Source organism: Eptatretus burgeri, chromosome 9 (genome assembly GCF_056783735.1).
Source record: "Eptatretus burgeri isolate ZD-2024b chromosome 9, Ebu_testis_v1, whole genome shotgun sequence".
Taxonomy (NCBI): Eukaryota; Metazoa; Chordata; class Myxini; order Myxiniformes; family Myxinidae; genus Eptatretus; species Eptatretus burgeri.
The window spans coordinates 32,473,950-32,501,430 of record NC_140969.1 but is presented as its reverse complement, the minus strand read 5'-3'; the positions used below and the strand labels follow the sequence as shown (position 1 = coordinate 32,501,430).

Genomic DNA, 27,481 nt, shown 5'->3' with positions numbered 1-27,481 from the left:
TATTTGTATAATGATTTAAAGAAAGAGTATGGTGAAAATGCTTCATTGTTGTATATGGACACTGATAGTTTTATTCTAGATATAAAAACTGACGATGTTTATAAAGATATGAAGAAAAACATTGGAGTATATGATACAAGTAATTTTAGTAAGAAGAGTGAGTTATTTTCAAAAAAGAATGAAAAGGTTATTGGCAAGTTTAAGGATGAGTTGGGTGGAAAAGTAATGAGTGAATTTATTGGATTGAGAGCAAAGGCATATGCTTATAAGTATGGTGATCAGATTGATAAAAGGTTAAAGGGAATAAAGAAATATGTAATAAAGAAATCAATAACTTTTAGAAATTATTATAATTGTTTGATGAATAAGAAAGAAGAATATAGGAAAATGAATACAATAAGAAGTTATAAACATAAGATATATAGTGAAGAAGTCAATAAAAAGGCATTAGGAGCCTTTGATGATAAGAGATTTATTTTAGATAATGGAATAGATTGTGTTCCATATGGATATTGTATGATAGAGTGTATAAAATAGATTGTGTTCCATATGGGTATTGTATGATAGAGTGAATAGAATAGATTGTGTTCCATATGGACACAAGTTTTAACGATGGGAAGATGGGTTAGGGTTTTTAAGGGCTTCCGCCGCGTTTTTCACAATATATAAATGGTCGAACCAAGTATTAGTCAAACGAAAGAGTGGGGAAAATCTCAGTCTTGGTATATAAATGGAAAACATAATGAAGGTGAAAAATATCAAATAAGTCTTATTGAAAAAATATCTAAAACAAAGGTAAATAAAACAAATATGCGAATCAATTTAAAAACCAATAAGTTAGAGGATGTAAAGAAAATAATAAATATGTTTGAATGGACTGAAAAATTTGATGGTTATCAATTGAACAATGGAAAAATAATTTACTACAATATCAAAATGATATGCAACTCAGGAGGTGGCCAGATGAGATCATTAAGAGAAGTTTATCATTTCGTAATGGCACAAAAGGGGTATCTTAAAAAATATAAAGATTCAAATGTTTTGTTTTTCAATATTTTAGATGGGGATTATTGTGCAAAGAAAATTAAACTATTGAAGGAATTTGAGAATGAACAAATGTTTATAGGTTCAATGAGTGAGCTAAACAATATGCATTGGTTATTTGATAAAGAGTGCCCCGAGGCTTAGACGTTTCAGATATTTCTTTAGAATCACCTTTAACAAATCTTTATCTTGTTGTATGGGTTATTTGATAAAGAGTGTCCCGGGGCTTAGACGTTTCAGATATTTCTTTAGAATCACCTTTAACAAATCTTTATCTTGTTGTATGGGTTATTTGATAAAGAGTGCCCCGAGGCTTCGACGTTTCAGATATTTCTTTAGAATCACCTTTAACAAATCTTTATCTTGTTGTATGGGCTATTTGAATAGAGAGCCCCTAGGTTAAAAGGGGAAATAAAAAAATGACCGTTTTTACAGCCATTTTTCCCTGCTGTGCAGGGGTTTGGCTTTTTCTTGAGGCAATGTTTTATGGCCGGATGCCCTTCCTGACGCCAACCCTGGTCGCCTCTTACGACACACAGGGATATGGTACACCTATTCTAACCGGGGCATACACCGGGACCAGTACACTGGCACTCATTTTGCCGACCTCGGAAGGATGACAGGCTGAGTCAACCCCCTGGTGTTAATTCAGCAGCCAACGGGGCTTGAACTCAGGACCCTGGGATCCCAAGCCGCCACCCTAACCACTAAGCCAACACCAGGCTCCAGGTTAAAAGGGGAGACAAATAAATATACCTTGGGCTAAAAAGGGGATTTTTTTTTAGGGGAAAAAAAGAAAAATTTCATGGCTGAAAATCCCCCATTCATTTACATGGGGAAAAGTGAGCCAGAACCAGTATTCTTACCCTACTCCCCCCCCCTCCATTCCCCACTTCCTGAAGTGGTAAGGTCATGGGGAACACAACTTAAATCAACGGCATGGTCCTTATGTTTCAAGAAGAGTTTAGTCTGCATCTGGCCGTCGGTTTCTGAGAAGATTCTTAAATAAATAACCTGAATTTGAGGCTAAACCCGACTTTTCAGCCTCATATATGGGGTGGATCCAGATGGGGAACACAATCCCATGAGACCTAACTGTTCTGATGTATCATACCAAATTTGGTCCATATCGGCCATGTCGTTTGTGAGGAAAATATGTTTTCGTGAATATGAGAGGGAAGGGAGGCCGTAGGGAGCACAATTAAGGTTAGGGCATGGTCACGATGCCACATGGCCAGTATCTGTCTGGCAGTTTTTGAGAAGATTTTTGAATAAAATACCAATATATGGGGCAAACCCCCACTTCCCCCAACCGCACTTTCACCCCCTTTTAGGGAGTGCATCCAGAATAGGAAGCACAACCCCATGAGACTTTGCTGTCATGATGCATTGTACCAAATTTGGTCCATAGAGATCAGGTAGTTTGTGAAGAGAAGATCTTTGAGTCAAATGTTAACGGACCTACGTACGTCCAGATACTGAGACCCACTCTGAGCATATTTTGGAGAAGTAACTTAAAAAGAAAGAGTAAACAGCAGAATTTTCTTCAAGTCAACTCAACTCAACTCAACGAAAACCATGACGCTGGTTTCATATCTATGCTCTGTTCTCATGAAACTAGCTGCATCACTAACTTCACTAGTGGCACATAATAGCACTTCAGATTCCATAGTATAAAACTTTTGTATCCTCATGGAAATGATACATGAAAAATACATTCACCTCGTCACGAAATCGGATTTTTACCACTTTCACAAAGACACTCATGCTCCATCCAGTATCTGCAGCTGTCTGTTATCAAAGGATATCAAATCAAAGGATATCGGTGGTGTTATCAAAGGAATAACACCACCGATTCATTGGATGGCCACATTGTGAATTGATCACTCAAACTCCATAATTAACCATGGGAATCTCTGCAATTGCATACATTTGGCTCACAACACTGCTGCTCATTCGATATTACACCCTTCCATATTGGCTTCAGTTCATTAGCCTCAAATTAATTAAGTTGATGTGGCAAGGCTGCCCGGAAGGCGTGCATGGTGTTGGTGTCATGTTTTCTGAGGAGTTTGTAGACAGTGTGTGAGTGTGACGAGAGTGAGTGAAAGGTTGATGATGGTGAGAATCATGATAGGAAAGCTATTGGTGTACATCATCTCGGGATATGCCCCGCAGGTCGGTCGAAGCGATGAAGAGAAGAACATGTTCTGGTGTGCGATAGAGAAGTTGATGGAAAATGTGAAAGTTGATGAAATTGTTGTGGTAGGAGGAGACTTGAATGGACATGTGGGAAGGAGTCCAGACGGTTTTGAGGGAGTCCATGGGGGTTGTGGATAAGGTGTGAGAAATGGAGAAGGTGAAAGGATCTTGGAGTTTACTGATGGAGCTGATTTGTTGATTTGTAATACTCAATTCCAAAAAGCGGAGAACAAGCTTATTACATACATGTCAGGTGGGTCGACGACAACCATTGACTACCTGATGCTGCGTCGGCGAGATAGGGGAAACCTCCGGGACACAAAGGTGATCCCAGGGGAGGAGACTGTTTCACAGCACCACCTGGTTGTCTGCGATATAAGGATGAAAGGTGCGAGGAGAATTCAGCAGGTGAAGTACCAACTGAGGATAAAGGTGTGGAGGTTGAAAGAGGCGACAGTGAAGGAAGCATTAAGAGAGAGGCTGATTATGGTTGAGGATGATGTGGTTGAGCTTGAAAGTGGTTGGATGTCAATGAAAGATCGTCTATTGGGAGCCATTGGTGAGGTATGTGGATGGACAAAAAGACCACCGAGGCACTCGGAAACATGGTGGTGGGATGATGAAGTTGGAAAGACGGTTGAAGAGAAGAAGAAGAAGTTCAAGGAATAGCAAAAGGCGAAGGGTACGGTGGAAGAAGAGGCCGCACATGAAAGTTATAAGGAAGCCAAGAAGGCTGCAAAGAAGGAGGTAGCAAAGGCGCAGGAGGCCCATAGGAAAATGTTCGGAGAACGCTTGGATTCGGAAGAGGGTAAGAGAGCGGTATTCAGGATTGCAAAGCAGATAGCGAGAGAGAGAGGTTTGATGTGACGGGGGTGAGTTGCTTGAAGGATGAAGTGGGACAAATCGTTGTGGACTCAGATGGAATTAAAGGAAGATGAAAGAGATATATGGAAAGGCTGTTGAATGCAGAAAATGAATGGGATAGCAACATTGAGAGTAACCCAGTTTTAGGACCAGCAGAGAAGATAACTGAGAAGGAAGTTGAGGAAGCTATAAGAGCAATGAAAAGTAGAAAAGCAGGAGGGCCAACGGGAGTTGTGGGAGATATGTTGAAGGCAGCGGGAAGTTGGGGTGTGAAGAGAATGACAGAAATCTGTCATCTGGTGATGAAAGAAGGCCGCATTCCAGTGGATTGGGAACCGAGTACCCAAGTACCTCTGTACAAGGGGAAAGGTGACCCTCTGGACTGTGGCTCCTCTCGAGTAATAAAGTTATTGGAGCATGGAATGAAGGTATTGGAAAGGGTGTTGGAGAAGAGGATAAGGAAGAAGGTAAAGATTGACGAAATGCAGTTTGGATTTATGCCAGGAAGAGGAACGACAGATGCAATTTTTATTGTAAGGCAGTTGCAGGAGAAGTACATGGAGAAGAGGACGAAGTTGTTTTTTGGGTTTGTTGATCTGGAGAAAGCATTTGATAGGGTTACACACAAAGTAATGGCATGGGCATTGAGGAAGGTAGGAGTGGAGGAGTGGTTGATCAGAGTAGTGATGGCAATGTACGAGAGCGCGCGCACAGCTGTAAGGACGAAGGATGGGAACAGTGGTGAGTTTGAGGTAAGGATAGGAGTGCACCAGGGGTCGGTACCAAGTCCACTTCTATTTGTAGTTGTGATGGAGGTGCTGGCTCGGAGGGTAAAGGAGGGTTTACCGTGGGAGCTGCTGTATGCAGATGATCTGGTGTTGATTGCAGAGTATGGATGGACTGAAGGAGAAGATGAACAAGTGGAAGGAATGTATGGAGGCAAAAGGTTTGAAGGTGAATATCAGAAAGGCGAAGGTGATGGCAAGTGGTAAAGCATGTGGTGAGGTGGAAAGGACTGGGAAGTGGCCGTGTGCTGTGTGCATGAAGGGTGTCAGAGTGAACTCCATTCAGTGTACAATGTGTGCTGAATGGGTTCATCAAAAACGTAGTGGTGTGAGAGGGTCATTACCCAGCTACATTCAAGTGTAAGGTGTGCATAGAGAGAGCTGCAGATGAAGGAATTGTTGAGTTGGATCTTGGAGATGGTGTGAAGCTAGAAGGTGTGAAAACATTTTGCTATCTCGGAGACATGCTGAATGGAGAAGGTGGATCAGACTCTTCGACGGTTGCTCGAGTGAGATGTGCATGGAAGAAGTTTCGGGAACTGAGTGGCGTGCTGACGAAGAGGGGAGTGTCGTTGAAGCTGAAGGGAAAGGTGTATGCTGCATGTGTGAGGAGTACGATGATTTATGGGAGTGAGACATGGGTAATGAACATAGAGCAGCAACAAAGGCTGGAAAGGGTGGAAATGCGAATGGTTCGGTGGATGTGTGGAGTATCGTTGAGAGAGAGGAAGACAAATGATGACTTGCGGAAGATGATGGGAATAGAGTCTGTGATGGAGGTTGTGAAGAGAAACAGGTTGAGATGGTTGGGTCATGTGTTGAGGAAGGATGAAAGTGACTGGGTGAGAGGAGTGTTGGAAATGAGTGTAGTCGAAAGTAGAGGACGGGGAAGACCGATAAAAACTTGGCTAAAGGTGGTGGAAGAAGAAATGTGGGCAAGGGGATTAAGAAGGGGAGATGCAGAAAATAGGGTAAAGTGGAGAAGATTGTCATGGTGCCCGCAAGGCTAACCCCCGCTTTAGCGGGGAAAATGGCCTTTAAATGCGTGTGTGCGTGCGTGCGTGACCAATCTGCTTGCACAGTGCAAAACATCCAACAATCGTTGTGGAGTCATTGCTTTGAAAGAAAAATGAATGAATAAAAGTATCAGATGCTTCCTATCGACGCAAGAGTTCTATTTCTCTCAACAATCTACCACACATTAACAATTGAGAAATCAACGATAGTTTTTCTTTTTTTTTTCAGACTACCGGTACTTCACCACGTCATTCAAAAATCAAGATGTCTGCAATTGGAGCACATACAGACAAGATCAGTTTTTGGTCTTTTCCCTGGAATGTGTCCTTTAACCCCACCAAATTCTCCACCCTAATCATCCGTCCCTCCCCCACACTGTAACACCTTTGCCAACATCCTCCCCAATCATCTTCATTGGAAAAATGCATATTCTCCACCCTTCCTCCCTTCCACAAAACCTCCCATCCCAGAGCACACATAATATGTAAATGGCCCTGAAGAAACATTAACCGAGAGGAAAAGCATACAACACATCACACAGGAGAAGCATTTCGACAAAACTTTGCAATGTTATTACAATGACGAGGTAGCAATAAGTAATGATACATGGAAAGAGGTTTTAACGGAGAGAAAATGAACTTGCACCATGTTTGTACCACAAATTTCCTGTGCGGTGATGAGGAGTGTATTTTATCCTGTAGGCCACGGGGTCCATTTTTCCATCCTCCATAATTAACTTCATACGCAGAGTAGCACCACCCTCTTCAAACTTTCCTTTGCGCATGTCCTGAGGAGGTGCAAGTGGAGGGTGAAAGAGGTGATTCCCATTTACAGACTTGAGACAGGGTTCGAAACAACCTTCAAACATTTGTAATCAACAAACCCTCACTTAAAAAAAAAAAAAACCTCAATGGTACATGCAGGTCACCGTTATGCTACCCTCCTGAAAAAATAATCACACACACACCTACATGCACCATCAATGAAGCACAAATCAAGTAACACAATTTGTGTTGTTCAAACACAACCTCATCCGAAAGCATTTTGAGTGATGAAACAGTTTTGTAGGAAGTGTGAAATAGTGTCACAGGAGAGGAACCCCACAGCACTTGAGAAAACTTCCAACGTTGTTGTTGCATCCCTTTTTGACACAGGTGCCACTGATAAACATCTGTGTGGTTTCTGAGGAATGCATATGTTCTGCACACTCAAACAGAACATGAAAGCAATTCAAATCTGAATACATCTGGCAATTGAACAAATGGATCCAACACCACGAAATTGTAACAAAGATAAAAGTTAAAATAATAATTAACGCTGAAGATGCATTCAAATCCTGACATTTGATGATCCTGCTCATCATAAACCTCATCACACACACAAAAAAAAAGATTTCTCATTATTCTTCTTCATTTTTTGTGTGGCTCTCATTCTTCTTTCCAAAATGCTATGCTCCACAGTATACAGTAAAATAAATAAATAACTAAAATATTTTACTGTGATACGTGGTTCAGAAATTGCATTTTCAAGCAAATTAACTGAAAATTAAAATACCATGAATCAAATGGCAAGAATTATTGACATGCATCTATCTGGCTGACTACAAACGACACATTGCCCCTTTTTAAAGCGGGAAACACCAGGTACAGCACATGAGCTTTGGAAATAAACTTCACTTTCATGACATCAAAACTTCCCATGTCAGCAGACCATGCTTGGAAGGAAAGAAGCCCGGTGAGAAGCGGGCTGTGAATCTTTACAGAGAGAGGGAAGAACATTACCATTCAGGTGACAGAAAACAAAGCCTTGTGGGGTTGGGTCAGCTGGTAAAGGGCCCAATGGAACCTTTCAAACCACGACAAATCCATGGCAATAAATGGAGTCAAAAAGATGCAAACAAACCTTTTTTGATATAAAATAGCTCATGCTCCGGGTTATTCCGTCATTCTGTACAAGTCGCACTTCATTGGAAGATATTACCCTCAAGTCGCTTTATCTGCTCATGAAAATCATATCAATCTCTCAACCAACTAACAGCATCTCTCAACCAACTCCTTCTCCTACCTCGCCCCCAACATTTTTGCAGTCGTCTCACAACCTAGATAGGACTTGGACTTGCTTGTATGACATTCTTATCTGTGCACTTAGCTTATGATGATGGGATTGCAGGTTCAAATCCCATACACTGTGCTCATTTGCATTGTCGACAAGTGCCCTTACAAGTCAGGCCTCATATAAGAATACCAATGTGATGCCTGTACAAGCTCGACACTCTTCTTCCTCTTTCGGCTTGCTCCCGTTAGGGGTCGCCACAGCGGACCAACTGTCTCCATTTCGCTCTATCCTCCACATCTTCCATTGACACTCCAACCACCCGCATGTCCGCCCTCACCGCATCCATGAACCTCTTCTTTGGCCTTCCTCTTCTCCTCCTGCCTGGCGGCTCCATCTTCAACATCCTTCTCCCAATATACTCCGTTTCTCTCCTGTGCACATGTCCAAACCATCTCAATCTCGCCTCTCTCACTTTGTCTCCAAACCGTCCTACCTGCGCTGTCCCTCTAAAATACTCATTTCTTATCCTATCCATCCTCGTCACTCCCAACGAGAATCGCAGCATCTTTAACTCTACCACCTCCAGCTCCGCTTCCTGTCTTTTCGTTAGCGCCACCGCCTCCAAACCATACAACATAGCTGGTCTCACTACCGTCTTGTATACTTTCCCCTTCACTCTTGCAGCTACCCTTCTGTCACAAATCACTCCTGCAACTCTTCTCCACCCTCTCCATCCTGCCTGCACTCTCTTTTTCACTTCTCTCCCACACTCTCCGTTACTTTGGACAGTTGATCCCAAGTATTTTAACCAATCCACCTTCCCCACCTCAACTCCTTGCAACTGCACCATACCACCACCCTCCCTCTCATTTACGCACATGTACTCCGTCTTACTCCGACTGACTAACATTCCCCTTCTCTCCAGTGCGTACCTCCACCTCTCAAGGCTCGATTCAGCCTGCTCCCTACTCTCCCTACAGATCATGATGTCATCCGCGAACATCATGGTCCATGGAGACTCCAGTCTGATCTCATCCGTCAACCTGTCCATCACCATTGCAAACAGGAAAGGGCTCAGAGTAGATCCTTGGTGCAATCCCACTTTAACCTTAAACCGGTCCGTCATTCCTACCGCACACCTCACCGCTGTCACACTGTCCTCATACATATCCTGCACGATCCTCACATACTTCTCCAACACTCCCGACTTCCTCATACAATACCACAACTCCTCTCTTGGCACCCTATCATAAGCTTTCTCTAAATCCACAAACACACAATGTAACTCTTTCTGGCCTTCCCTATACTTCTCCATCAACATTCTCAAAGCAAACATCGCATCAGTGGTGCTCTTTCCTGGCATAAACCCATATTGCTGCTCACAGATCATCACCTCTCCTCTCAACCGAGCTTCCACTACTCCTGTACAAGCTCGACAACGAGCCTTAAATTGGTGTTCTCAAAAACAAACTACCGATTTATCCTCACCGTTCCTTTCAACAGAAATTGCTGTTTGTGTACACTCCAGAACCTCTGCTGTTCGGCTACTTGTCAGTCACGACGTCATGAACAGTTACAAATACATTATTACACATTCTTCAATCATCATACATTCTCTCCCACCTCAAAAAGACACAAAGATTCTTCGATCGGACGGTCTCTCCACGGCGAAGGGAGTGCACCATAGCCCTTGAGCTCCTCCGATCGCTGGTGGCAAACATACGCCTTGTCTCTGCAAAAGGCAGGAGGGTTGGAGAGAGAACAAGGGCTGGCATCGCTTAAGACCAGCACAATAGAGGGCAAACAATGCATCTTGGGCTTGAGGCACAAACCTTCGGATGAGTTCTCGAGCCCATTCGTACAACTGCTGGAAATGGTCCGAGGCGTAAGTGATGGCATGTGGAGTGTAGCCTGGAGTGGAATGGCAAGAGAAACATCATTGGAATGGAGCGCAAATAACCTGCAGTGAGTGACCAGCCAACCTAATAATAAAGAAAACAGTAATGCATCTGAAGAATAAGAAATTTGATGAAACAAAACATTTTGCATGTATAACACAACTGCCGCCCTGGTTTGGTTTTGGGTGAATATAAAAATAAACATTATTTTAGGTTAACACATAAACTAGTATGCACCGTCAAAGATAGAGTTTTGATAATTATGAAATATTCAAACAGAAAATGTGCCAAAAACCAATCAACTGTTTCATTCCAGAAATATATGAATTACTGTATTTATATGTAGGTTAGGTAAACATTGTTTCCCAACAGTGTCATGTGACCATTTCAGCATTTTCTTTTTTGCCTGTACACCTGGCTCATTATGTAGGAACAATGGAACAATAGTATTTATAACGACTTGAGTTGGTCTGCATCGGTGGAAAAAAAATAAGGACTTTTCTCACCCAAATGTTGAGAGATATGCTAACCGCCGTAGGAAAGAGGGTGAAGCAACATTTCTGACAGGAGCACTTCTTCAAAATGAGAGGGAGAGTGAGAGAGCGAGAATTTGGAAAGGAAGCTGGAAAGGTGGCAACTCGAGAGGGTGCTTGCACATTTGTAGGTTGTTGACCGCTTGGGAAAATGCTTAATCATCATCTGGTGCTGAGTTGTTGGCAAATAAGTTAAAAAAAATAATCTTTCTGCTCTAACTGGCCTCATATTTGGCATTTAATTATTTATCAGCATTTTGAAAGGATTATATGAAGTAGAAGTGGTAAAGACTATTAGAAAATGTCTTTTCCACTCCGATTATGCAAAAAAAGTGAAGACATAAAATGTTCCTGTACATCTGTCTGGTTACCCCAATAAATGTTTATTTGGAATTGCTTAAAAGGATATTTCTTTCTCAAACAGTTTGTACTTGGGCAATTCCATAATTTATTTAATAATTGATTGCATAGATTCTTGAAATTACACGAGTTAGCAGGGGTATGTCACAATTTTACAAAGAAGTATAGGCTGCAGCTGCCACCCAAAGCCCAACGAGGCTTTATTCAACAAGCTGAAGTGCCGATATCCGATAGCAGATTAAATGAAATAGCACATCAATATGCTGAGAACCCATTCACTACCAAGCAGCAGTAAAGTTGAATACAAGATGCTCAATACCTTACCCAGCCATTCCACCATCTCACGGATGCCTTGGAAATATTTCTCTTCCTCTTTCTCGGGATTTGTGTCATCATATCTCAGAAAACAAATCCCATCATTGACCTTCAACCAGACATGAGTTCAATGAGACCAGTGCTCAAACTTGCTGAAGCCAAAGTCCTATTAAAAGCTCCAATGTCAAAATCTTTTGACATGCCTCATGCCCAGATGTTATTGCATACATGAAATAAATGTTCAGTCATTTGCGAGTTGAGGTGCATTAACAGACATGTAGACAGATGGACCAAATGACAGAACCCAAAATACAAGCCAGCAGCAGGGGCCTGACATCCAGTTGGGAGTTAAAAAGTCAGCATACACCGATAACACTGGGACTTTGTCTAAGAGTCGCTCCAGGTTTGTCTCTCAGTCGGTTGCCATCTCATTGCATTTGAAGAATCACTTGAAAAAGGCCCCATAATTTTTGCCAAGGGAAGGAACTGTGAATTAGCAAAAGCTGTTGACATTACATCTCTATTTATCAAAATATCTGCAAGGCATTTCCACACATTCAATGTTCTGAATAGTGTCAGGGTAAGTAGTACGATTTAGCATTATAAACTACTTCTCAACCTTCAAGAAATTAAAAAAAATAAAAAATGAAATGAATAAAAAAAGGAAAATCTTTTTTTCTATTCTTTTTAAATAGCAGAATTGAGAAGGTCTTGGATTTACAGTATGTGAATACTTCACCTTAGTGCAAGGTTGGCTGAAGAGACCAAACCACTGAACAATATTCAGGAAAACAATTCAACATTGCATGGTGTGAAAACTAACAAGGTATGGGAGGAGAGATTAAAACAATAAGTCAAATCTAAAGTGGGAAGAACTTTGCCTTCAACATCAAGCTTGTGTCACTTTGGGCTGTCCTACTGCTGGCAATGTAAATCAAGGGAAGGGCGGTGGGCAGGAGGGAGGGATATCTCAGCAGTGTATGCACCTTGGCGTAGCCAAAGTTGAAGTTTATCGCCTTGGCATGACCAATATGCAGGATGCCATTGGGCTCTGGAGGAAATCGCGTCCGTACCTGCAATAAAACAAACAATTTCCAATAAATATACGTACGATAACAACGGCTTGGGTTTGTGGATTGCGATCATGACTTGGATAATTAGTATAAAACACGAACTCTTTATGCTGGCCACAAAAGGAACAACATCACATTTCACTCAGATCAGTTTCGGTATATTTAGGAACTTTCAATTCGCACAACTCAAAAATTCTATTCAAAAGACAACATGTACTAAAATATTGAAAAACAAGAAAATTTCAATATAAATAAATCAGAGTTCATAGAACACCTTACCCCACACAGTCTTGAGAAAAAGGATATGGAAAGGTTCCGCGAGCGACAAATTTGATTGGTCGAGATGACATAAAAACGCCGTAATATTTTGGCTAAATACTACTAAATGGAAGGTCTTTCAAAGTGCCATTAAGTTGATTTGTGTTCTGCAGTGTTCAAGTCTTCTCCTCTTCTTCTTTCGGCTGCTCCCGTGAGGGGTCGCCACAGCGGATCATCCATATGATCCGCATAGTGATTTGGCACATGTTTTACGCCGGATGCCCTTCCTGACGCAACCCTGGTCGCCTCTTACGACACAGGGATAAGGTACACCTATTTTAACTGGGGTATACACCGGCCCAGTATACTGGTACTCATTTCGCCGACCTCGGAAGGATGACAGGCTGAGTCAACCCCCTGGTGTATTAATTCAGTGGCCCAACGGGGCTTGAACTCAGGACCTCTTGGATCCCAAGCCGCTGCCCTAACCACTGCGCCAACACCAGGCTCTGCAGTGTTCAAGTATATAATTTAATTGAAATAAAATAAAGATTTTAAAGGTTTCAGAAATGTTTTTTTGTCGGAAGTTTACCACTGTTGATGTAGTCTTTTACACCACCTTATTTAACATGTTAAATTAGTTATTTGTGCCTGTTGTTCGTATAATTTCTGAACTGTCAGTTTTGTCCTTCATGACATCCTCAAAAACAGTAAGTTTCCTGTTTGGAATGATTTTCAATTTTGTTTGACTGTGCAGACAGACTGAAGAGATGATCTCACGACTCTGTGCGCAAGCGCGATCGGGAGAAGATTCCGTACAATTTGCCAAATTTAGAGGGAAAGTACTGCTAAACTGCAGGATCGTGTTCCAATTCATGTTCAGAATATAACATTCAATTGAAATCGAGTAGTTCCTCGATCAGAAACTGATGTTTGTCGAGAGATAGACAGACAGACAGACAGAGACAAAGTAAACCAATTGCTTAACCCCACTTTTCGCTTCGCACACACGGAGTAATTCATAGAATGTCTTGGCAAACATCATAGCTCAGTGGTTATTAACCTTTTTACCACCACGCCCCCTCTAGTAGTTGGTCCTTGCCTCCACCCTCCCCCCCTCCCCTATCACATCTCACATCTGCAACCAAATGATTAAAAATCCCTCCTGAATTAAAAGGAAAAACTGAAAAAAATGCATGTTTTTAGTCTATTTATCGAACAAAGAATTCTGTACAAGCAACATTCATATACACAGCATATTTAATGAGATGACATTTAATGAGATACTTGACATTGGCATTTGACCACGTATTCAGGATCTGGTCGCTAAGAAGCAGAGAGAGCACAACGCAAGTCCCCTTCAACGTTCAGCTTGTTTCTGTACTTTGTCTTGACAGCAATGAGCATGGAAAATGCAGCTTCACAAAGATACGTTGATCCAAACATTGTCAGAATCCAAAGAGCTTGATGTGAGATCAAAGGGTAAACAGGAAGGTACGTGACCCAGAACGTCTATAGATCCAGTTTTTTGAAGTCTTCTTCAGCCGAGGAGTTGAACTTTAAGTCAAGAAACTCCTCTTGCACTTCATCTGAAATATCAGCGACTTCACATTGAAATGGGTTCTGAATGAATTTCCAGTCTTCGCGCTTCTCATCTATATCCAGAAAGTATCTAATGAATTCTGCTTTCAATTCAGTCAGATGAGTAATTATTTGTTTCTTTAACTCAGAATCAAGGTAACTGTGAATGAGAGCAGAATCCAAGTTCACAAAACTGGCTGTATTTCCATCCTGAATTCGACATTTCCAGAGGTCGAGTTTGGCCATGAAGGCTAAAATGATGTCATGGTGCATGATTATGTTGATGTTTTTCCCTTGGAATTTGAGGTTGATGGCATTCAGAGCTTCAAAGATGTCCACCAGGTATTCTGGAGATAGCAAAAATCCTTCAGACTGGAACTTCTCATGGAGATCTGCTTTCTGCTGTGAATCTAGAAATGTTGCCACTTCTTGTCGTAGTTCATAAAGCCGTCCAAGCATGTTTCCTTTCGAAAGCCATCGTACGTTTGTGTGGAAAAGCAAGGCTTGATGTTCAGAATCCATATCCACACAGAGCTGTTTGAAGAGACGACCGTTTAAGGCTCCAGCTTTGATGAAGTTGACTACCCTGATAGCCAGGTTCATGGTATCCCTCATTTCAGCAGGTAGAGTTCTGGATGCTCAGGCTTCACGATGAAGGATGCAGTGCATACCTATAGCAGATGGACTTTTTTCTTTCACTCTTGTTATGAAACCAGATTGTAAACAAAGCATGGCCGGAGCTCCATCAGTGCACACCCCTACCAGCAAGACCCACGAAAGTTGATTTTCCTGGAAGAAGTTTGATACCACTTGAAAAATGTGTTGCTGTTGCATAACTTTCCATGGGATGGCAGAAGAGAATTTCCTCTTTTACACTATTGCCTGACAGGAAACGAGCATACATCAGTAGCTGAGAAGACAGAGCAGCATCAGTCGTTTCGTCCAACTGGATGTTAAATACAGGAAAATCTCTTACTTGGTCGAGAACTTTATCTTTGAAGTCTTGAGACATTTCATCGATCCTTCCCTTGACGGTATCGTTTGATAGAGAGATTTGGGAAAGCTTGTTTGCACTATCCTTCCCCAGAACGAACTCTGCTGCACGCAGTACACTTGGTTTTATGAGAGTCTCTCCGATGTTATGGCTCTTTTTGCTCTTTGCAATCAACATGGCGATCTCATCGGAAGCCTCAACAACCTTTGAAGTCTGTTGCCGAAATGCTCCACTGCTGTCCATCTTAGCTTGCTTCAAGGACAGCCTTTTTGTTTCAAAGAATGCCTTGGGTTTGGCAGCGAGAACAAGATGCATTGTCTTCAAGTGGCGTTCCAAGCATGTGGGCTGCATGCCATCATTGCTCAGTCTTGTAGCATATTACGCACTGGGGTACCTCTGTGTCACCCTTTTGGAGGGACACAAATCCAAATAGAATATATTCATCAAGATACTTCTGCTTTTTTGCACTCATTGCGAATGATTTAGTTTGAAATGGGTACTGCAAATCTGTGAAAAAAAATTTTTAATATTAAAATTAAATGAGTGTTAATTTTTTTAAATTCATTTTAATACAGAAAATGGTAGGTATACTAGTGAATAGAAAACAAAAATTATTAAAGGCGATACTTTTTTTTGTGTTCATCACGATATTATGCAAACACTTGGTGAGAGAATTCCAAAAATAATTAGAGAAATTCCTACTTTTTTCTCCGGGCTCGCACCCCCTCTGGAAATTACTCACGCCCCCCTGGTTAAGAGCCAATGTTATAGATCATTAAAGTCTTTTGAAGCAATAGAGATAAATAGTATGTGGAGCTTCCGCTGGCATTCACCGTTGTACGAAAATAAAGAAAATATATTTTCTCTAGTCTTTCATTCAAGTTTGGAATATTATTGGCAAAAGAGTAAAAATCACAACTCCAATTTCTGTGGGAAACAAAATGAAACGACCTGGCCAAATAATTTTTAAAAGCATTATAAATCAAGATGTTGGCAAAAAAAAAAACTTGCACAAAGAAGGTAAACGAGTTCAACTAACCATTTGAAGTGAAAAAAGAGAGATTCTGAAAATGGCAATTTATAACCACTACACGCAGTTTTGCATGCACTAAAAAGAAAAATGTTACGTGACTTCCGACAGATTTTGTTACGGCAAGTCACAATAAGCCTGCCATTGCATCGCCTTACGTTCTCCTGTGTGTCTGAAAAAAATCCCACATTTAAAAACTACAAGGCCTATAAGCAAGTATTCTTGACAATAAAAATGTATTGAATGGGTCAAACATAGGATTCATCGCCTTTGACTTGTTCATACAATTCTTGAACAATCAAACGCACCAGGTAGACGAACTGTTTACGTCCACTTTTTCCAGTCATGAGATGGTCGCTACGTTGCAAGGTGGACCCACTCAGATCCCCAGGACCAGATTTGGAGGTTCAATAGGACTTCAGGTATGCTTTGGAAACCACATAATCAAGAAGGCCTTTTGTGTAATCCACATTGCATTTTTTTATGGTTTTCAAAATACCTGTCATTTAACAGCACGAGGTAGGTGCCAAGAACGGCCAGGATTGGCACAGGCCAAAGTGCATAAGATTTAAATATTTCACTGAATTTCACCTAAAGTCTACACCCCCTTTCAAATTTTCACCTATTGTTGCCTTACAGCCTGGAATTAGTTTGCATTAAATCAGACTTTTTTCATCAGGTGTTGACAAACTGTCACAGCAGAAACAGAGGTTGATAAATCTGCACCTGTCCCCCAGTCCGCTCCAGGTGCTGTTTGAGCAGCTTTGTTGTATTCGGAGTGACAACATATCCTTCCATCATGTAATTTTCACCTGCAGAAATAAAAAGGAGTGGTGTGTAATTAACCAAAACCTTGGAACATTTATGAACTAGAATGATGCTCTTCGACATCACGACGTCAACAGATATGCTCCCACCCACATTATTAAATCATGACAACACTTGTACCAAGTTTGATTTAAATCCCTTCAGTTATTCTGAAGTCTCACATGTTTTACCTCTGACCTATTAATGCCAAAATCTAATCGGTTCATCTTTACATCATTCTACGCATCTCAAGGTTGGTCAAAATCCAATCACCGGTTCACAAGTTAGCATGGTAAGAGAATTTTTCCCGAACATGACTTCTGACCTTTGACTCAAAAATCTAATCAGTTCATCTTTGCATAATTATTCGTACTTGTACCAAGTTTGACTTAGATTCTTTCATCCGTTCTTAAGTTATCGAGGTAACGAAAAACCTATCACAGTCGGACAGACGGACAATTCGAAAACACAATGCCTCTGGTGACTTTGTTGGCAGGAGGCATAAACACGATTAACTTTGTATTTGTTCACATTTATTTACATGGACATTTCTTATCATTTCCTGCAGTGATGAAATTGCGGGGCAAACAGTTGCCTTTCAGCATCTGCTTTTTGATGTTAAGGGCTTAGCAATAAAATAAAATAACATGAGATCCACATTCGGTTGATGGAAAATATATCGATTCCAAACAAACAATCAACGTCAAGAAGATGTAAGCAGCACACACTGGAAAGTGCTATAATAGAGAAAGACATGATTTTGAATTTAAGAGGAAGTGCCACTAGCTTTCCTTACACATTTCTTTACAAAAGTTGGAGAGGTATGAAGAGACTGTATTTTTAAAAAAAGAGATTAAAAAAACAAAACGAAGCTGATACATGCAACGTCCTTTGATACAACTTTATCAATTTTCAATGTTCACGCAAAATATTCAACCACTCAAGTCCGACATCCGACATGGAGGTCATACAACCTGGCTTGTGGAATCCCAATGCGGCTCCTCTCAACTGCTCCATCAAAGACAAAGTCTGTGAGGGTTTTTCACCTGCACAGAACCAGCATGCATGCACTTCTTAGGTGAACCTCTCATGCACCAAAAATAAATATCCTGCTTTAAATCACTCCACCATGCCATCACTCGATGCATACAAGATTGTACAACCATTCAGAACAGTTGGAATACAAAATGCCAAGAAGTGCACCATTTTGAAAGCACAGCGGAGAAGAGGAAGACAAACCGTTGACAGCGGATGTACACATGTCAGAATGGTCTTTCTCTCCCTTCATCTTCTGGGTCTAAAAGGAGGTAATATATTACTGTTACAATACTGAAATGATAAAAAGGAATCTTAAAGTTGGGTACATTTTCAATAACACTCAAAATGCACAATTCCATTTCCACAATTACTATTGGGGCTCATCAGATCATAGCTGGTTCGAGATTGATGTAACAAAAAGTTTTTTGCCAAGACAATAAGACAATGTTTTCATGATTGGGCACCCCCGCCCTCCAGGTGGCAGTACCGTTCTCAGTTTATCAGTGCCCAGGCCGGCGTATGTGCATTAGAGCAAGGGTAAAGTACGTGATCGCCTGCTGGCCTTGGTGGCCATGAAAGGCCAGTATTGGGGGTGGAATCAGAGGTAGAACCGGGTTTGGAACCTCTACGTAGGCACAAGAACTGTAAAATGCCAATTTTGGAGTTTCGGTGACATCCATGTTTGCTCCATTATCGTGAGATTTGGAGGTCATCAGGATCATATCAACACCTTTACAGCTTCAAGACAGTTGTTCACCACCATCTCAGGTCTTTTCTGCCCCCATCCACAACCATGATTTTTTTACCTTCATTAACCACCTCTTCCTGAGTTTACAGTTTTTCCTTCCACTTCTGTGATTGAGAGTTTGTAGCTGTATCAATCATGTTCACCCAGTGTCCTCCGCTTGCTTTCATTCTTCTCCATATCCCCTATTTGTCCAAATCTCCCTCCATTTTGTCTCAACCCTGCATTTGGTGTGTCGTCGTCCCTCTTTCGACATCCTAATGTTGTTTTGTTATGTCCTAACCTGTTCTGTGTTCTAGGTCCTCCACAAGCCTCAACACTGCACAAAAAAACTATTTATCATCCATTGCAAACCGTGTGTGAGCCAAGAGAGGATTTATAACAGACAAAAATGGCGAAACATTTCACCCCTCATATCCTAATGCAATGGATCCGATACAGCACACGCTGCGCGAAACATGGTGCACACAATCACACTGTGCAAAGCAATGCACTTCTGCGAGACGTCGTCACTGTATTGGAAGTTTTCTGCTGCTTACAGTACTTTCGCTTCGCCTGTGCATTTTCATCAATAACCTCGTGTGATGCAACTCAGAAGGTATATCATTCATGGGAGGTTTTATGCAGTCAATGTGTTGCGGCTCAACATGTGAGTGCCAGCGATTGACAAATGGAAAATTGAACATGAAAAACTTGACATAGCTTTTGTTTTGGAGATTTGTTTTCCTTTGAACCTCTGATCCCTGGTTTGCCTTTACTTGTAGCGAGACAAATTCAATAAGCTAGGTCATCAGTAAATTTTCTTATTTATGTCAATACATGTGAAACTCCAAGAAAGTTTCAACAAATCTGGGTGGCAGGTACACATAATGGAATGCTCCATCTGCTGAGTTTATTAGCAAGAAAAATTCAATTGACCTTGACAAATGAGAAACAATTTCAAGTCAGTTGTTTGAAATACTCGAGGGATCATTGATTGAATGGCATCGGTGCCAGATCATGAACAAAATGTATTTTAAAATAAAGCCGTGACAACAGAGACCATATTCATAAATAACTCAAATAAATGAGACTAACCTGATAACTAGATGCAAAATCAAAACATAATTAAGTGTTGTTTCCAACCTTGGCTTTCTTTTCCAAGTCAGCCAGTGTTTTAGGGCCCAGGAGATGCAAAACCTGCAAAAATAAATAAATAAAAAATAAAATGTTTAAAAAAATTAAAATTTGTAAGCAGCTTAATTTCATATCACAACTGACATTGATGTAAGCAAAGGGTATATGCAAATCAGAATATAGCAGCATGTGGCACACAAAGTTTTAAACAAAGTTACATAATGCAAAACCAAAGTTCTGTCACGATGAAAATTAATCGAATTCTTTGGTCATAACCTCCAACAACAAAATTATTAGGTCTTAAAAAGAATTAATCATTTTTGATACATCTGCATTTCCCCAAGACTGGAGAAAATAATTTCAAATTGATACCATTTTGAGCTTGAAGAGAGCACGTGTAGTTGTCAAGTTCTAATCAAATATGTTTGGAGTTTTCAGGAATGTGACGACGAGGAATGCAGCGGTCCAAGCTGCTGGTTCCGTGCAGTACATTGCACATTCACCTTTGGCAATGGGAATTCATAATGCAGATGTCTCGATTAAATTCTATACACTTGGAGATGGGACCCTGCCCAAAGTTGCTGCCCAATCCCAATGGAAAAGCACGTGGGAAATATGCTAATTAGGTTAATCAATTGTCACGGTGCGATAACTAATGGGTGAACAATTTTGGGCTCTGTGCTCTATCATTAATCAGTAAAACTGTCATTTTAGCTCACCTGGACTTCAGTCAGGTGAGCTTATACGATCGAGCAGTGTCCGTAGGTGAGTGAGAGAGGGTGAGTCAGTAAAACATTTCAGTCATTATCGCTTGAACCAAACAAACTATTTTGATGAAGCTTGGCCACAAGCTTCATATCTGATGCCTAACAAAGGTGTATTGGCCACATCAAAATCTGCTCTCATTAAGGGAGTCTATGGGGGTTTTTTGACCCCCCCCCCCCTAAAAATAGGTATTTGCTCTCCTCTCCAAAACCACATGAACACAATTTCAATGAAACTTGACCACAACCTTCATCACCTGTGATGTACCAAATTTTATTGACTTCAAAAATCTGCGCTCATTAAGGTGGTCTACGGGGGGGGGGGGGGGGTTGGGGTTTGACCCCCAAAATAGGTGTTTGCTATCTTCTCTGAAACTACACACAATTTTGATGGAACTTGACCACAACATTCTTCACCTGTGATGTACCAAACTGCATTGACCACATCCAAATCTGTGTTCATCAGGGAGTCTACAGGGGAGGGGGTTTCTGACACCCAAAATGATTACTTGCTCTCTTCTCCGAACTACACACAGAATTTCAATGAAACTCGACCACAACCTTCATCACCCTTAATGTACCAAAGTCTATTCACAGCATTAAAAAAATTTCAGGGTCAAAGAGGGTCTGAGGGGGGTTTGAGTGACTGTTGCTCCTAATCGGGTGAACTTCAGGACAGGCAGTCCTATTTTTAATCATTATCGACAGACCTCGCTATTCGCAGGGGATACGTTCCTGAAAAATGCCACAAATGTTGGAGTTCGCAAATGTTGGGCATCGGTTTAATTTTTTTCTTTTTTTTTAACATGGTCTAGGCTTGTGGAACATTGATTACACAGAACAAATCAGGACACAACATAAGAAAGGGAACAGCAGGAGAAATGTGAAACACCAATAGCATGGTGGAGTGAGAAAGTAGTCTGAGACAGGCAATCAAGGGATTCTGGTAACGATGAGGGGTAAGGGAGAGTGCAAAAGGTGGACAATATGGATACATAAGCAAAATTGTGTTTGACGAGTTTGTGATTTTGTTAAGGTCTGAGGAGAGGGAAGAGGCTGCTGCCTATCTGTCAGAAGGATGAGAGAGGTCATGGCAGAGAGTGGAGTCATCAGTAATTTCCAGTCAGTGAGATCATTGATGACATTAGGAACAAGTAAAAAAAGACATAAAATGTCATCGCCCCACTTGTTTTAGTAATTTTGCTGGAGAGTTAAAGGGCCAGCCCATATTTATGTACAACTAAAATGACCGCCAGTATGCCAGGTGGCTATCTTGGATCTGATGTCGAAAAAATTAAGTGCATATGTAAGACATCATTATCTGGCTGCCAGGTTTGAACATCATCGGAAAATGCATGTCCGAGAAATTGAGGACGTGTTCATCATCAGGGTTTTTTAAAACGAAAATTGCCAACAGGCAGCCATCTTGGATTTGATCATGAAACAAAATTACGAGCTCATGGAAGCCACCATTCATTATCTGTGTGCGAAGTTTGAACAAAATCGGTAAATGCATGTCCGAGAAATGGTTGAGGATAGACATCAACCATTTCTCTGGTAGACCCTGCAGTTCTGGATTATCCTCCAGCGACAATCAACGAGCACATGGTCAATCCTTTTTGCCACACCACCAGCGTTGGAATACCAAGTCCAACAATGAGCTTAAGGCCCGGTCACACCTTGACGTTTTAGCCAGCGATGGCAACGTATTAAAATGTATGTAAAACGCTGGCTTACGTTGAACTTTTGATGTTTTTTTTTTAAAGATTCTGACGTATTCATAGCGACTTGGTCTTATGTATAACGCATTGGTAACGGACACAGAACGTTTCGTTGTGTTATAGATAACTTATACCAACGAATGCTGAACCTGTTGTCGGCCTACACAACCGATGCCCAACGATAGTCTAACTTAGGCATAGCGCGTTGCACGCATCGCCGACGATGTCATGACGTAGCCTATTAAAAGGCTGACGCACAACAATTCGAATCATAACTGCCGTAGAAATGGAAGTGACAACATCGCGGTCACACCTTGGCGATCTTGCCAGCGTATGCAGACATAAGAAAAAAGCGTAAGAATAAAACGTTGGGGCACGTCAAATACGGTATGAGTAAGTTTGGTATACGTAAGTAGAACGCTAAAGTACGCTATCATACGTCGTAGTAAGTAGAGTATGTCAAGAAATTTTAAACATGTTCAAAATTTTTGGATGTACTCGGCGTATGACACACGTTCCGCATGCGATGGGGATAAGTTTTACACACGATATGTGGACGCTTACACACGTCCACAAATGCTACTTATAAGCTACTCATAAGTCGAAACACGTCTTTTTTACACGAAACTTATTTCTAACTTATGTTTGACGTGCTTTGAACCAATTCTTTACGTAGTCCCAACACACATCGACGTATGTAGACGTATTCCAATGACGTCTTCTGGTCGACAAAAAAAAAAAAATGAACGTGTTTCTAGCTTACAACTGCCAAATAAAGACGTGTTCCCAGCGGTGTTGGGAATTGGTATATAAAAATGCTGCTCATAAAAGGGGAACCCAACAGTGTTTTCGAGTCCTTTTTGAGTCGATGTCCATGTCAGCAGTATTAGTATTAGTATCAGTATCAGTATCAGTATCAGTATTAGTAGTAGTTTGTTCATGTTGGCAGTAGTAGGTGAGTGTGAGGGGGAGGGTGTGGGTTATGATGGATCGTCCTTGCGTCCGCGTGTCCACGGGTAGGAGACATCTTTTCACCATTGTTCGAAGTTCTTCGCGGCTAATTTTTTATGGGGCTTTTTCAACAATGAGCTATAGCTTGTTTTTACGATTTAGGTCTATTCATAACGGGTTGGACAAATGTACAATGAACTAATAATGTGCATAGAGCGCTTTGATTACTTATAGATACGATATACCAACGAATAATTATCGTGAAGCCGGCGTTCACAAACTATGCCCAACGATAGCCTAACTTATCCATATCGTGCGGCAGTTTATCTTTGCCGGTGACGTGGGGTTTGCTATTCATAGGCTGCCACTCAACGATTTAAATGGCTGCATCTCCACTATTGAAAGTAGATGCTTGCGCTCAACAATTGGATTTTTTTTTTTTTACACTCAACGACTTTTAAACGGTACCACTCAGCTATTTTCATTGTTTACAATGAACGATTTAAATTGCTGTCACTCGCCTTTGTTTTTTGACGCTGGGGTTTTGAAATTTGAAGCGTTTCTTCTGAACGTGTTAAAACGCTCAAACTCGACTATTTTAAATAGACGCTGACGATGGACAATTGGAATCATAGCCAAGCTAGACATCGAAGTGTGAACATCCTCGTCATGCCGAAGAAAAGTTTGAAGAATGCTGCAAATAAGTGTCGTGGCCGTGGCCGTGGACGCTGACGCAAGGACGATCCATTATACTGACGTCTTTCAGCCTATGAGTAACTTAAAAGTAACGTCTGTCGATGTGTGGCAACGATAGCGTTGTGGTGAATTGAAGGTCGTGACGTGTGATCACATGTCGCGCGGCTCGTGCACGGGATAGATAAAGCCAAGTCTCCGCACGGACGGGGTGATTGTCCCAGGGGCATTGTCATTTACGGCGGCGGTTCACTTGGTGCTCGTTGAATGGTGAGAATTGAGAGTATATCGGACTCCGTGCTTATGCTGATTTATTTTGCGGTGATTAATTGCACGTGTATACATTGCTGCTTATGTACTCCTAGCTGCACCTGTATTCCCTGATGTGCCCGTAGAAGCGGCTTCAATCAAATGGAATAAAGCCTACACTCTGAAGGTTCTTCTCTCGCTTTCATTTCAATTTATTCCATTTGTTTTTCTCGGCTCTCTCAACCAACGATGGACAAGATCTACAAACCAGAGAGGTTCGACGCTGACCCAAACGCGACTGACTCGGAAATGAAATGGTCGCATTGGTTCCGTTCCTTCTCACACTATCTGACCATCATCGAAGAGGGAGCCGATAAATTGGCCGCCCTTGTGAATCATGTCTCGCCCAGTGTATTCAGGCTCTTCTCGGAGTGTGACACCTACGATGCAGCGATCAACGAGCTGCGGGCGCTCTACGTGAAGCGCAAGAACGAGGTGTACATACGACATCTTCTCAACACACACAAGCTAGCAGCCGGGGAGACCATCGATCAGTTCCTGCAAGTTCTGAGGCAGTTGGGAAAAGACTGCAGTTTCCAAGCCGTAACCGCCAAGGAACGACGAGATGAAGCGACCAGAGAAGCGTTCATCCAAGGGCTCAGGTCAGCCCACATACGGCAACGCTTACTGGAGAAAGCGCAACCCACTCTTGAAAAGGTAGCCGACCAGGCTCGAGCGATGGATACGGCTCAGCAGCAATCCGAGTCATTTGGGACACCGATGCTGCTAATGAACGCTGCTACGGTGGAAACTCAAGGAACCCCACAGGGCACCCCTGACACAGAGGATGGAGAAAAACCCGAGGAATCGGATACCCAGACCTCGTCAAACTCCTCAGCAACTACTTCGGTTGGTAAATGCTTCTTTTGTGGGTACAAAAGACACCCCCGCCACAAATGCCCCGCCAGAGATGCCACATGCATGAATTGTGACAAGAAAGGGCATTATGCCAGGGTATGTAAATCTACTCTAAGGAGAAATAAACCCACTTCTGCGGCTCTCTACTCACAAAAGAAACTAACTGCAGCCTCACCGGGGAATCTATCCAAGGCTATCAACGTACGAATTAACGGGCATATGGCTGAGGCTCTGATTGATACCGGTAGCTCTGAGAGTTTCGTCAACAGCTCACTAGCGAAGGGCAGGAAATGGAAGATCCACCCGACAGCCAATACGGTATGCATGGCCGCCACATCACTACAGTCCCGCGTACGAGGGTACTGCAATGTTGAATTGGACGTAAAAGGGTACACGCATCGGGATGTAAGGGTACTGGTGCTTCGTGATTTATGCGCAGACGTAATTCTGGGTCATAATGTCCTCAAGCAGCACACGAGCATCGAAATACCCTTTGGAGGAAGCAAACCTCGTCTAATTTTAAATGCTCTGACCACCGCAGAGGTAACGTCCCCCCTGCTGTTTGCTAACTTGTCGCCGGTCTGTAAACCGATAGCGATCAAATCGCGACGATATACCACTGCTGATATGAACTTCATCACTTCAGAGACCAAGCGATTACTGGAAGAAGGAATTATAGAACCGAGCGATTCGCCATGGTGCGCACAGGTGTTGGTCACCACCAACCAGAACCAAAAGAAACGAATGGTTGTCGATTACTCTCAAACGGTCAATCGTTTCACCCAACTCGATGCCTACCCTTTGCCGCGCATAGACGAGATGGTCGAACGCGTGGCCAATTATAAAATATTCAGCACCATCGATTTGCGAAGCGCCTATCATCAAATTCCCATCCGAGAGGAAGACAAACCTTACACCGCGTTCCAGGCAGGTAGACGCCTCTACCAATTCAGGAGGATTCCGTTCGGTGTCACGAATGGAGTAGCTTGCTTCCAACGAGTTATGGACGACATCATCTCAGATGAAAACCTCAAAGACACTTTTGTTTACGTGGACAACGTCACGGTGTGCGGTAAGGATCGGGGGGAACATGATATGAATCTGGACAGATTCTTGAGCATTGCTAGAAAATATAATCTGACCCTCAACTACGAGAAATGCGTATTCTCGGCAAGGTCAATTGACCTCCTCGGCTACACAATAGCCGACGGCACGATTAAGCCCGATCCTGAACGATTGCGCCCACTTCGTGAGCTACCCCCACCTCAGGACCTGCAGACAATGCGCCGGGTGATAGGCATGTTCGCTTACTACGCGAGATGGATCTCCCAATACTCCGAGAAAATACATCCCCTAGTGCATTGCAAAAACTTCCCACCAGATGCCGCTGTTGTAAAAGCTTTCCACAGCCTCAAAGATGATATCAGTAATTCCGTGGTATTATCGATCGACAGCTCGGTGCCCTTCGTGGTGGAAACGGATGCTTCCGATCACGCGATAGCTGCGACGCTCAATTAGTCTGGGCGACCCGTCGCGTTCTTCTCGAGAACTCTCTCTGGAAGCGAGCAGAGACACTCAGCAATAGAGAAGGAAGCGTACGCTATTGTCGAAGCCCTACGTAAATGGAGACACTATTTACTGGGAAACCACTTCACACTCGTCACGGACCAGCGATCCGTTGCATTCATGTTTGATGGGAAAAATAACAGGAAAATTAAGAATGAAAAAATTATGAGATGGCGGATAGACCCAGCTTGCTATAGTTACGACATTGTTTACCGGCCCGGGAGGGAAAACCCTGCTGCAGATACCTTCTCTCGGGTCTACTGTTCGACAACAATCAGTCGGGCTTTGCAAGACCTACATGTGTCTCTTTGCCACCTAGGGGTAACCAGGATGGCACATTTCGTGCGCAGACAAAACCTTCCCTATTCTATCGAAGATATTAAACAAATGAATGCTTCATGCCCTGTTTGTGCTGAACTAAAACCCAGATTCTATGGCGCGGCATCTGGCAGATTGATCAAGTCCACTTCTCCCTTCGAGAGACTAAATATCGACTTCAAAGGGCCCCTGCCGACCGAGACAGACAACAGATACATATTCACTGTTGTTGATGAATATTCAAGGTTCCCCTTCGCATTTCCGTGCTCGGATATGACCTCGGGCACTGTCGTGAAATGTCTCTCTGACCTCTTCGCTATGCTTGGGAAACCTTCGTACATACATTCAGACAGAGGGCCGTGTTTCATGTCGGCCGGGCTAAAACAGTTCCTATTAGAGCACGGCATAGCAACTAGTCGAACGACGGGTTACAACCCACAGGGTAATGGGCAGGTGGAACGGTATAACGGAGTCATTTGGAAAGCCGTAACTCTGGCGTTGAAATCAAGAGGACTGGGCCCTGGGCAATGGGAGGTTACCCTTCTCGACGCTCTGAATTCCATACGCTCTTTGCTCTGCACGTCCA

General features: G+C 42.3%; 1 protein-coding gene across 2 annotated transcripts in view; it reads right to left on the bottom strand.

Moving 5' to 3' along the window:
- The window catches only part of QARS1 (glutaminyl-tRNA synthetase 1), a 103,187-nt gene that overhangs the window by 35,810 nt on the left and 39,896 nt on the right, over nt 1-27,481 (bottom strand). For both annotated transcript variants that reach the window (XM_085894626.1, XM_085894627.1), the window contains exons 6-14: nt 19,725-19,778; nt 18,056-18,113; nt 17,791-17,862; nt 16,736-16,821; nt 12,060-12,146; nt 11,083-11,182; nt 9,800-9,878; nt 9,591-9,699; nt 6,569-6,699 (exon numbers count right to left, since the gene is read on the bottom strand). In XM_085894626.1, the coding sequence (XP_085750752.1) occupies nt 6,569-6,699; nt 9,591-9,699; nt 9,800-9,878; nt 11,083-11,182; nt 12,060-12,146; nt 16,736-16,821; nt 17,791-17,862; nt 18,056-18,113; nt 19,725-19,778 (776 nt within the window). The remainder of the gene's footprint in view (nt 1-6,568; nt 6,700-9,590; nt 9,700-9,799; nt 9,879-11,082; nt 11,183-12,059; nt 12,147-16,735; nt 16,822-17,790; nt 17,863-18,055; nt 18,114-19,724; nt 19,779-27,481) is intronic.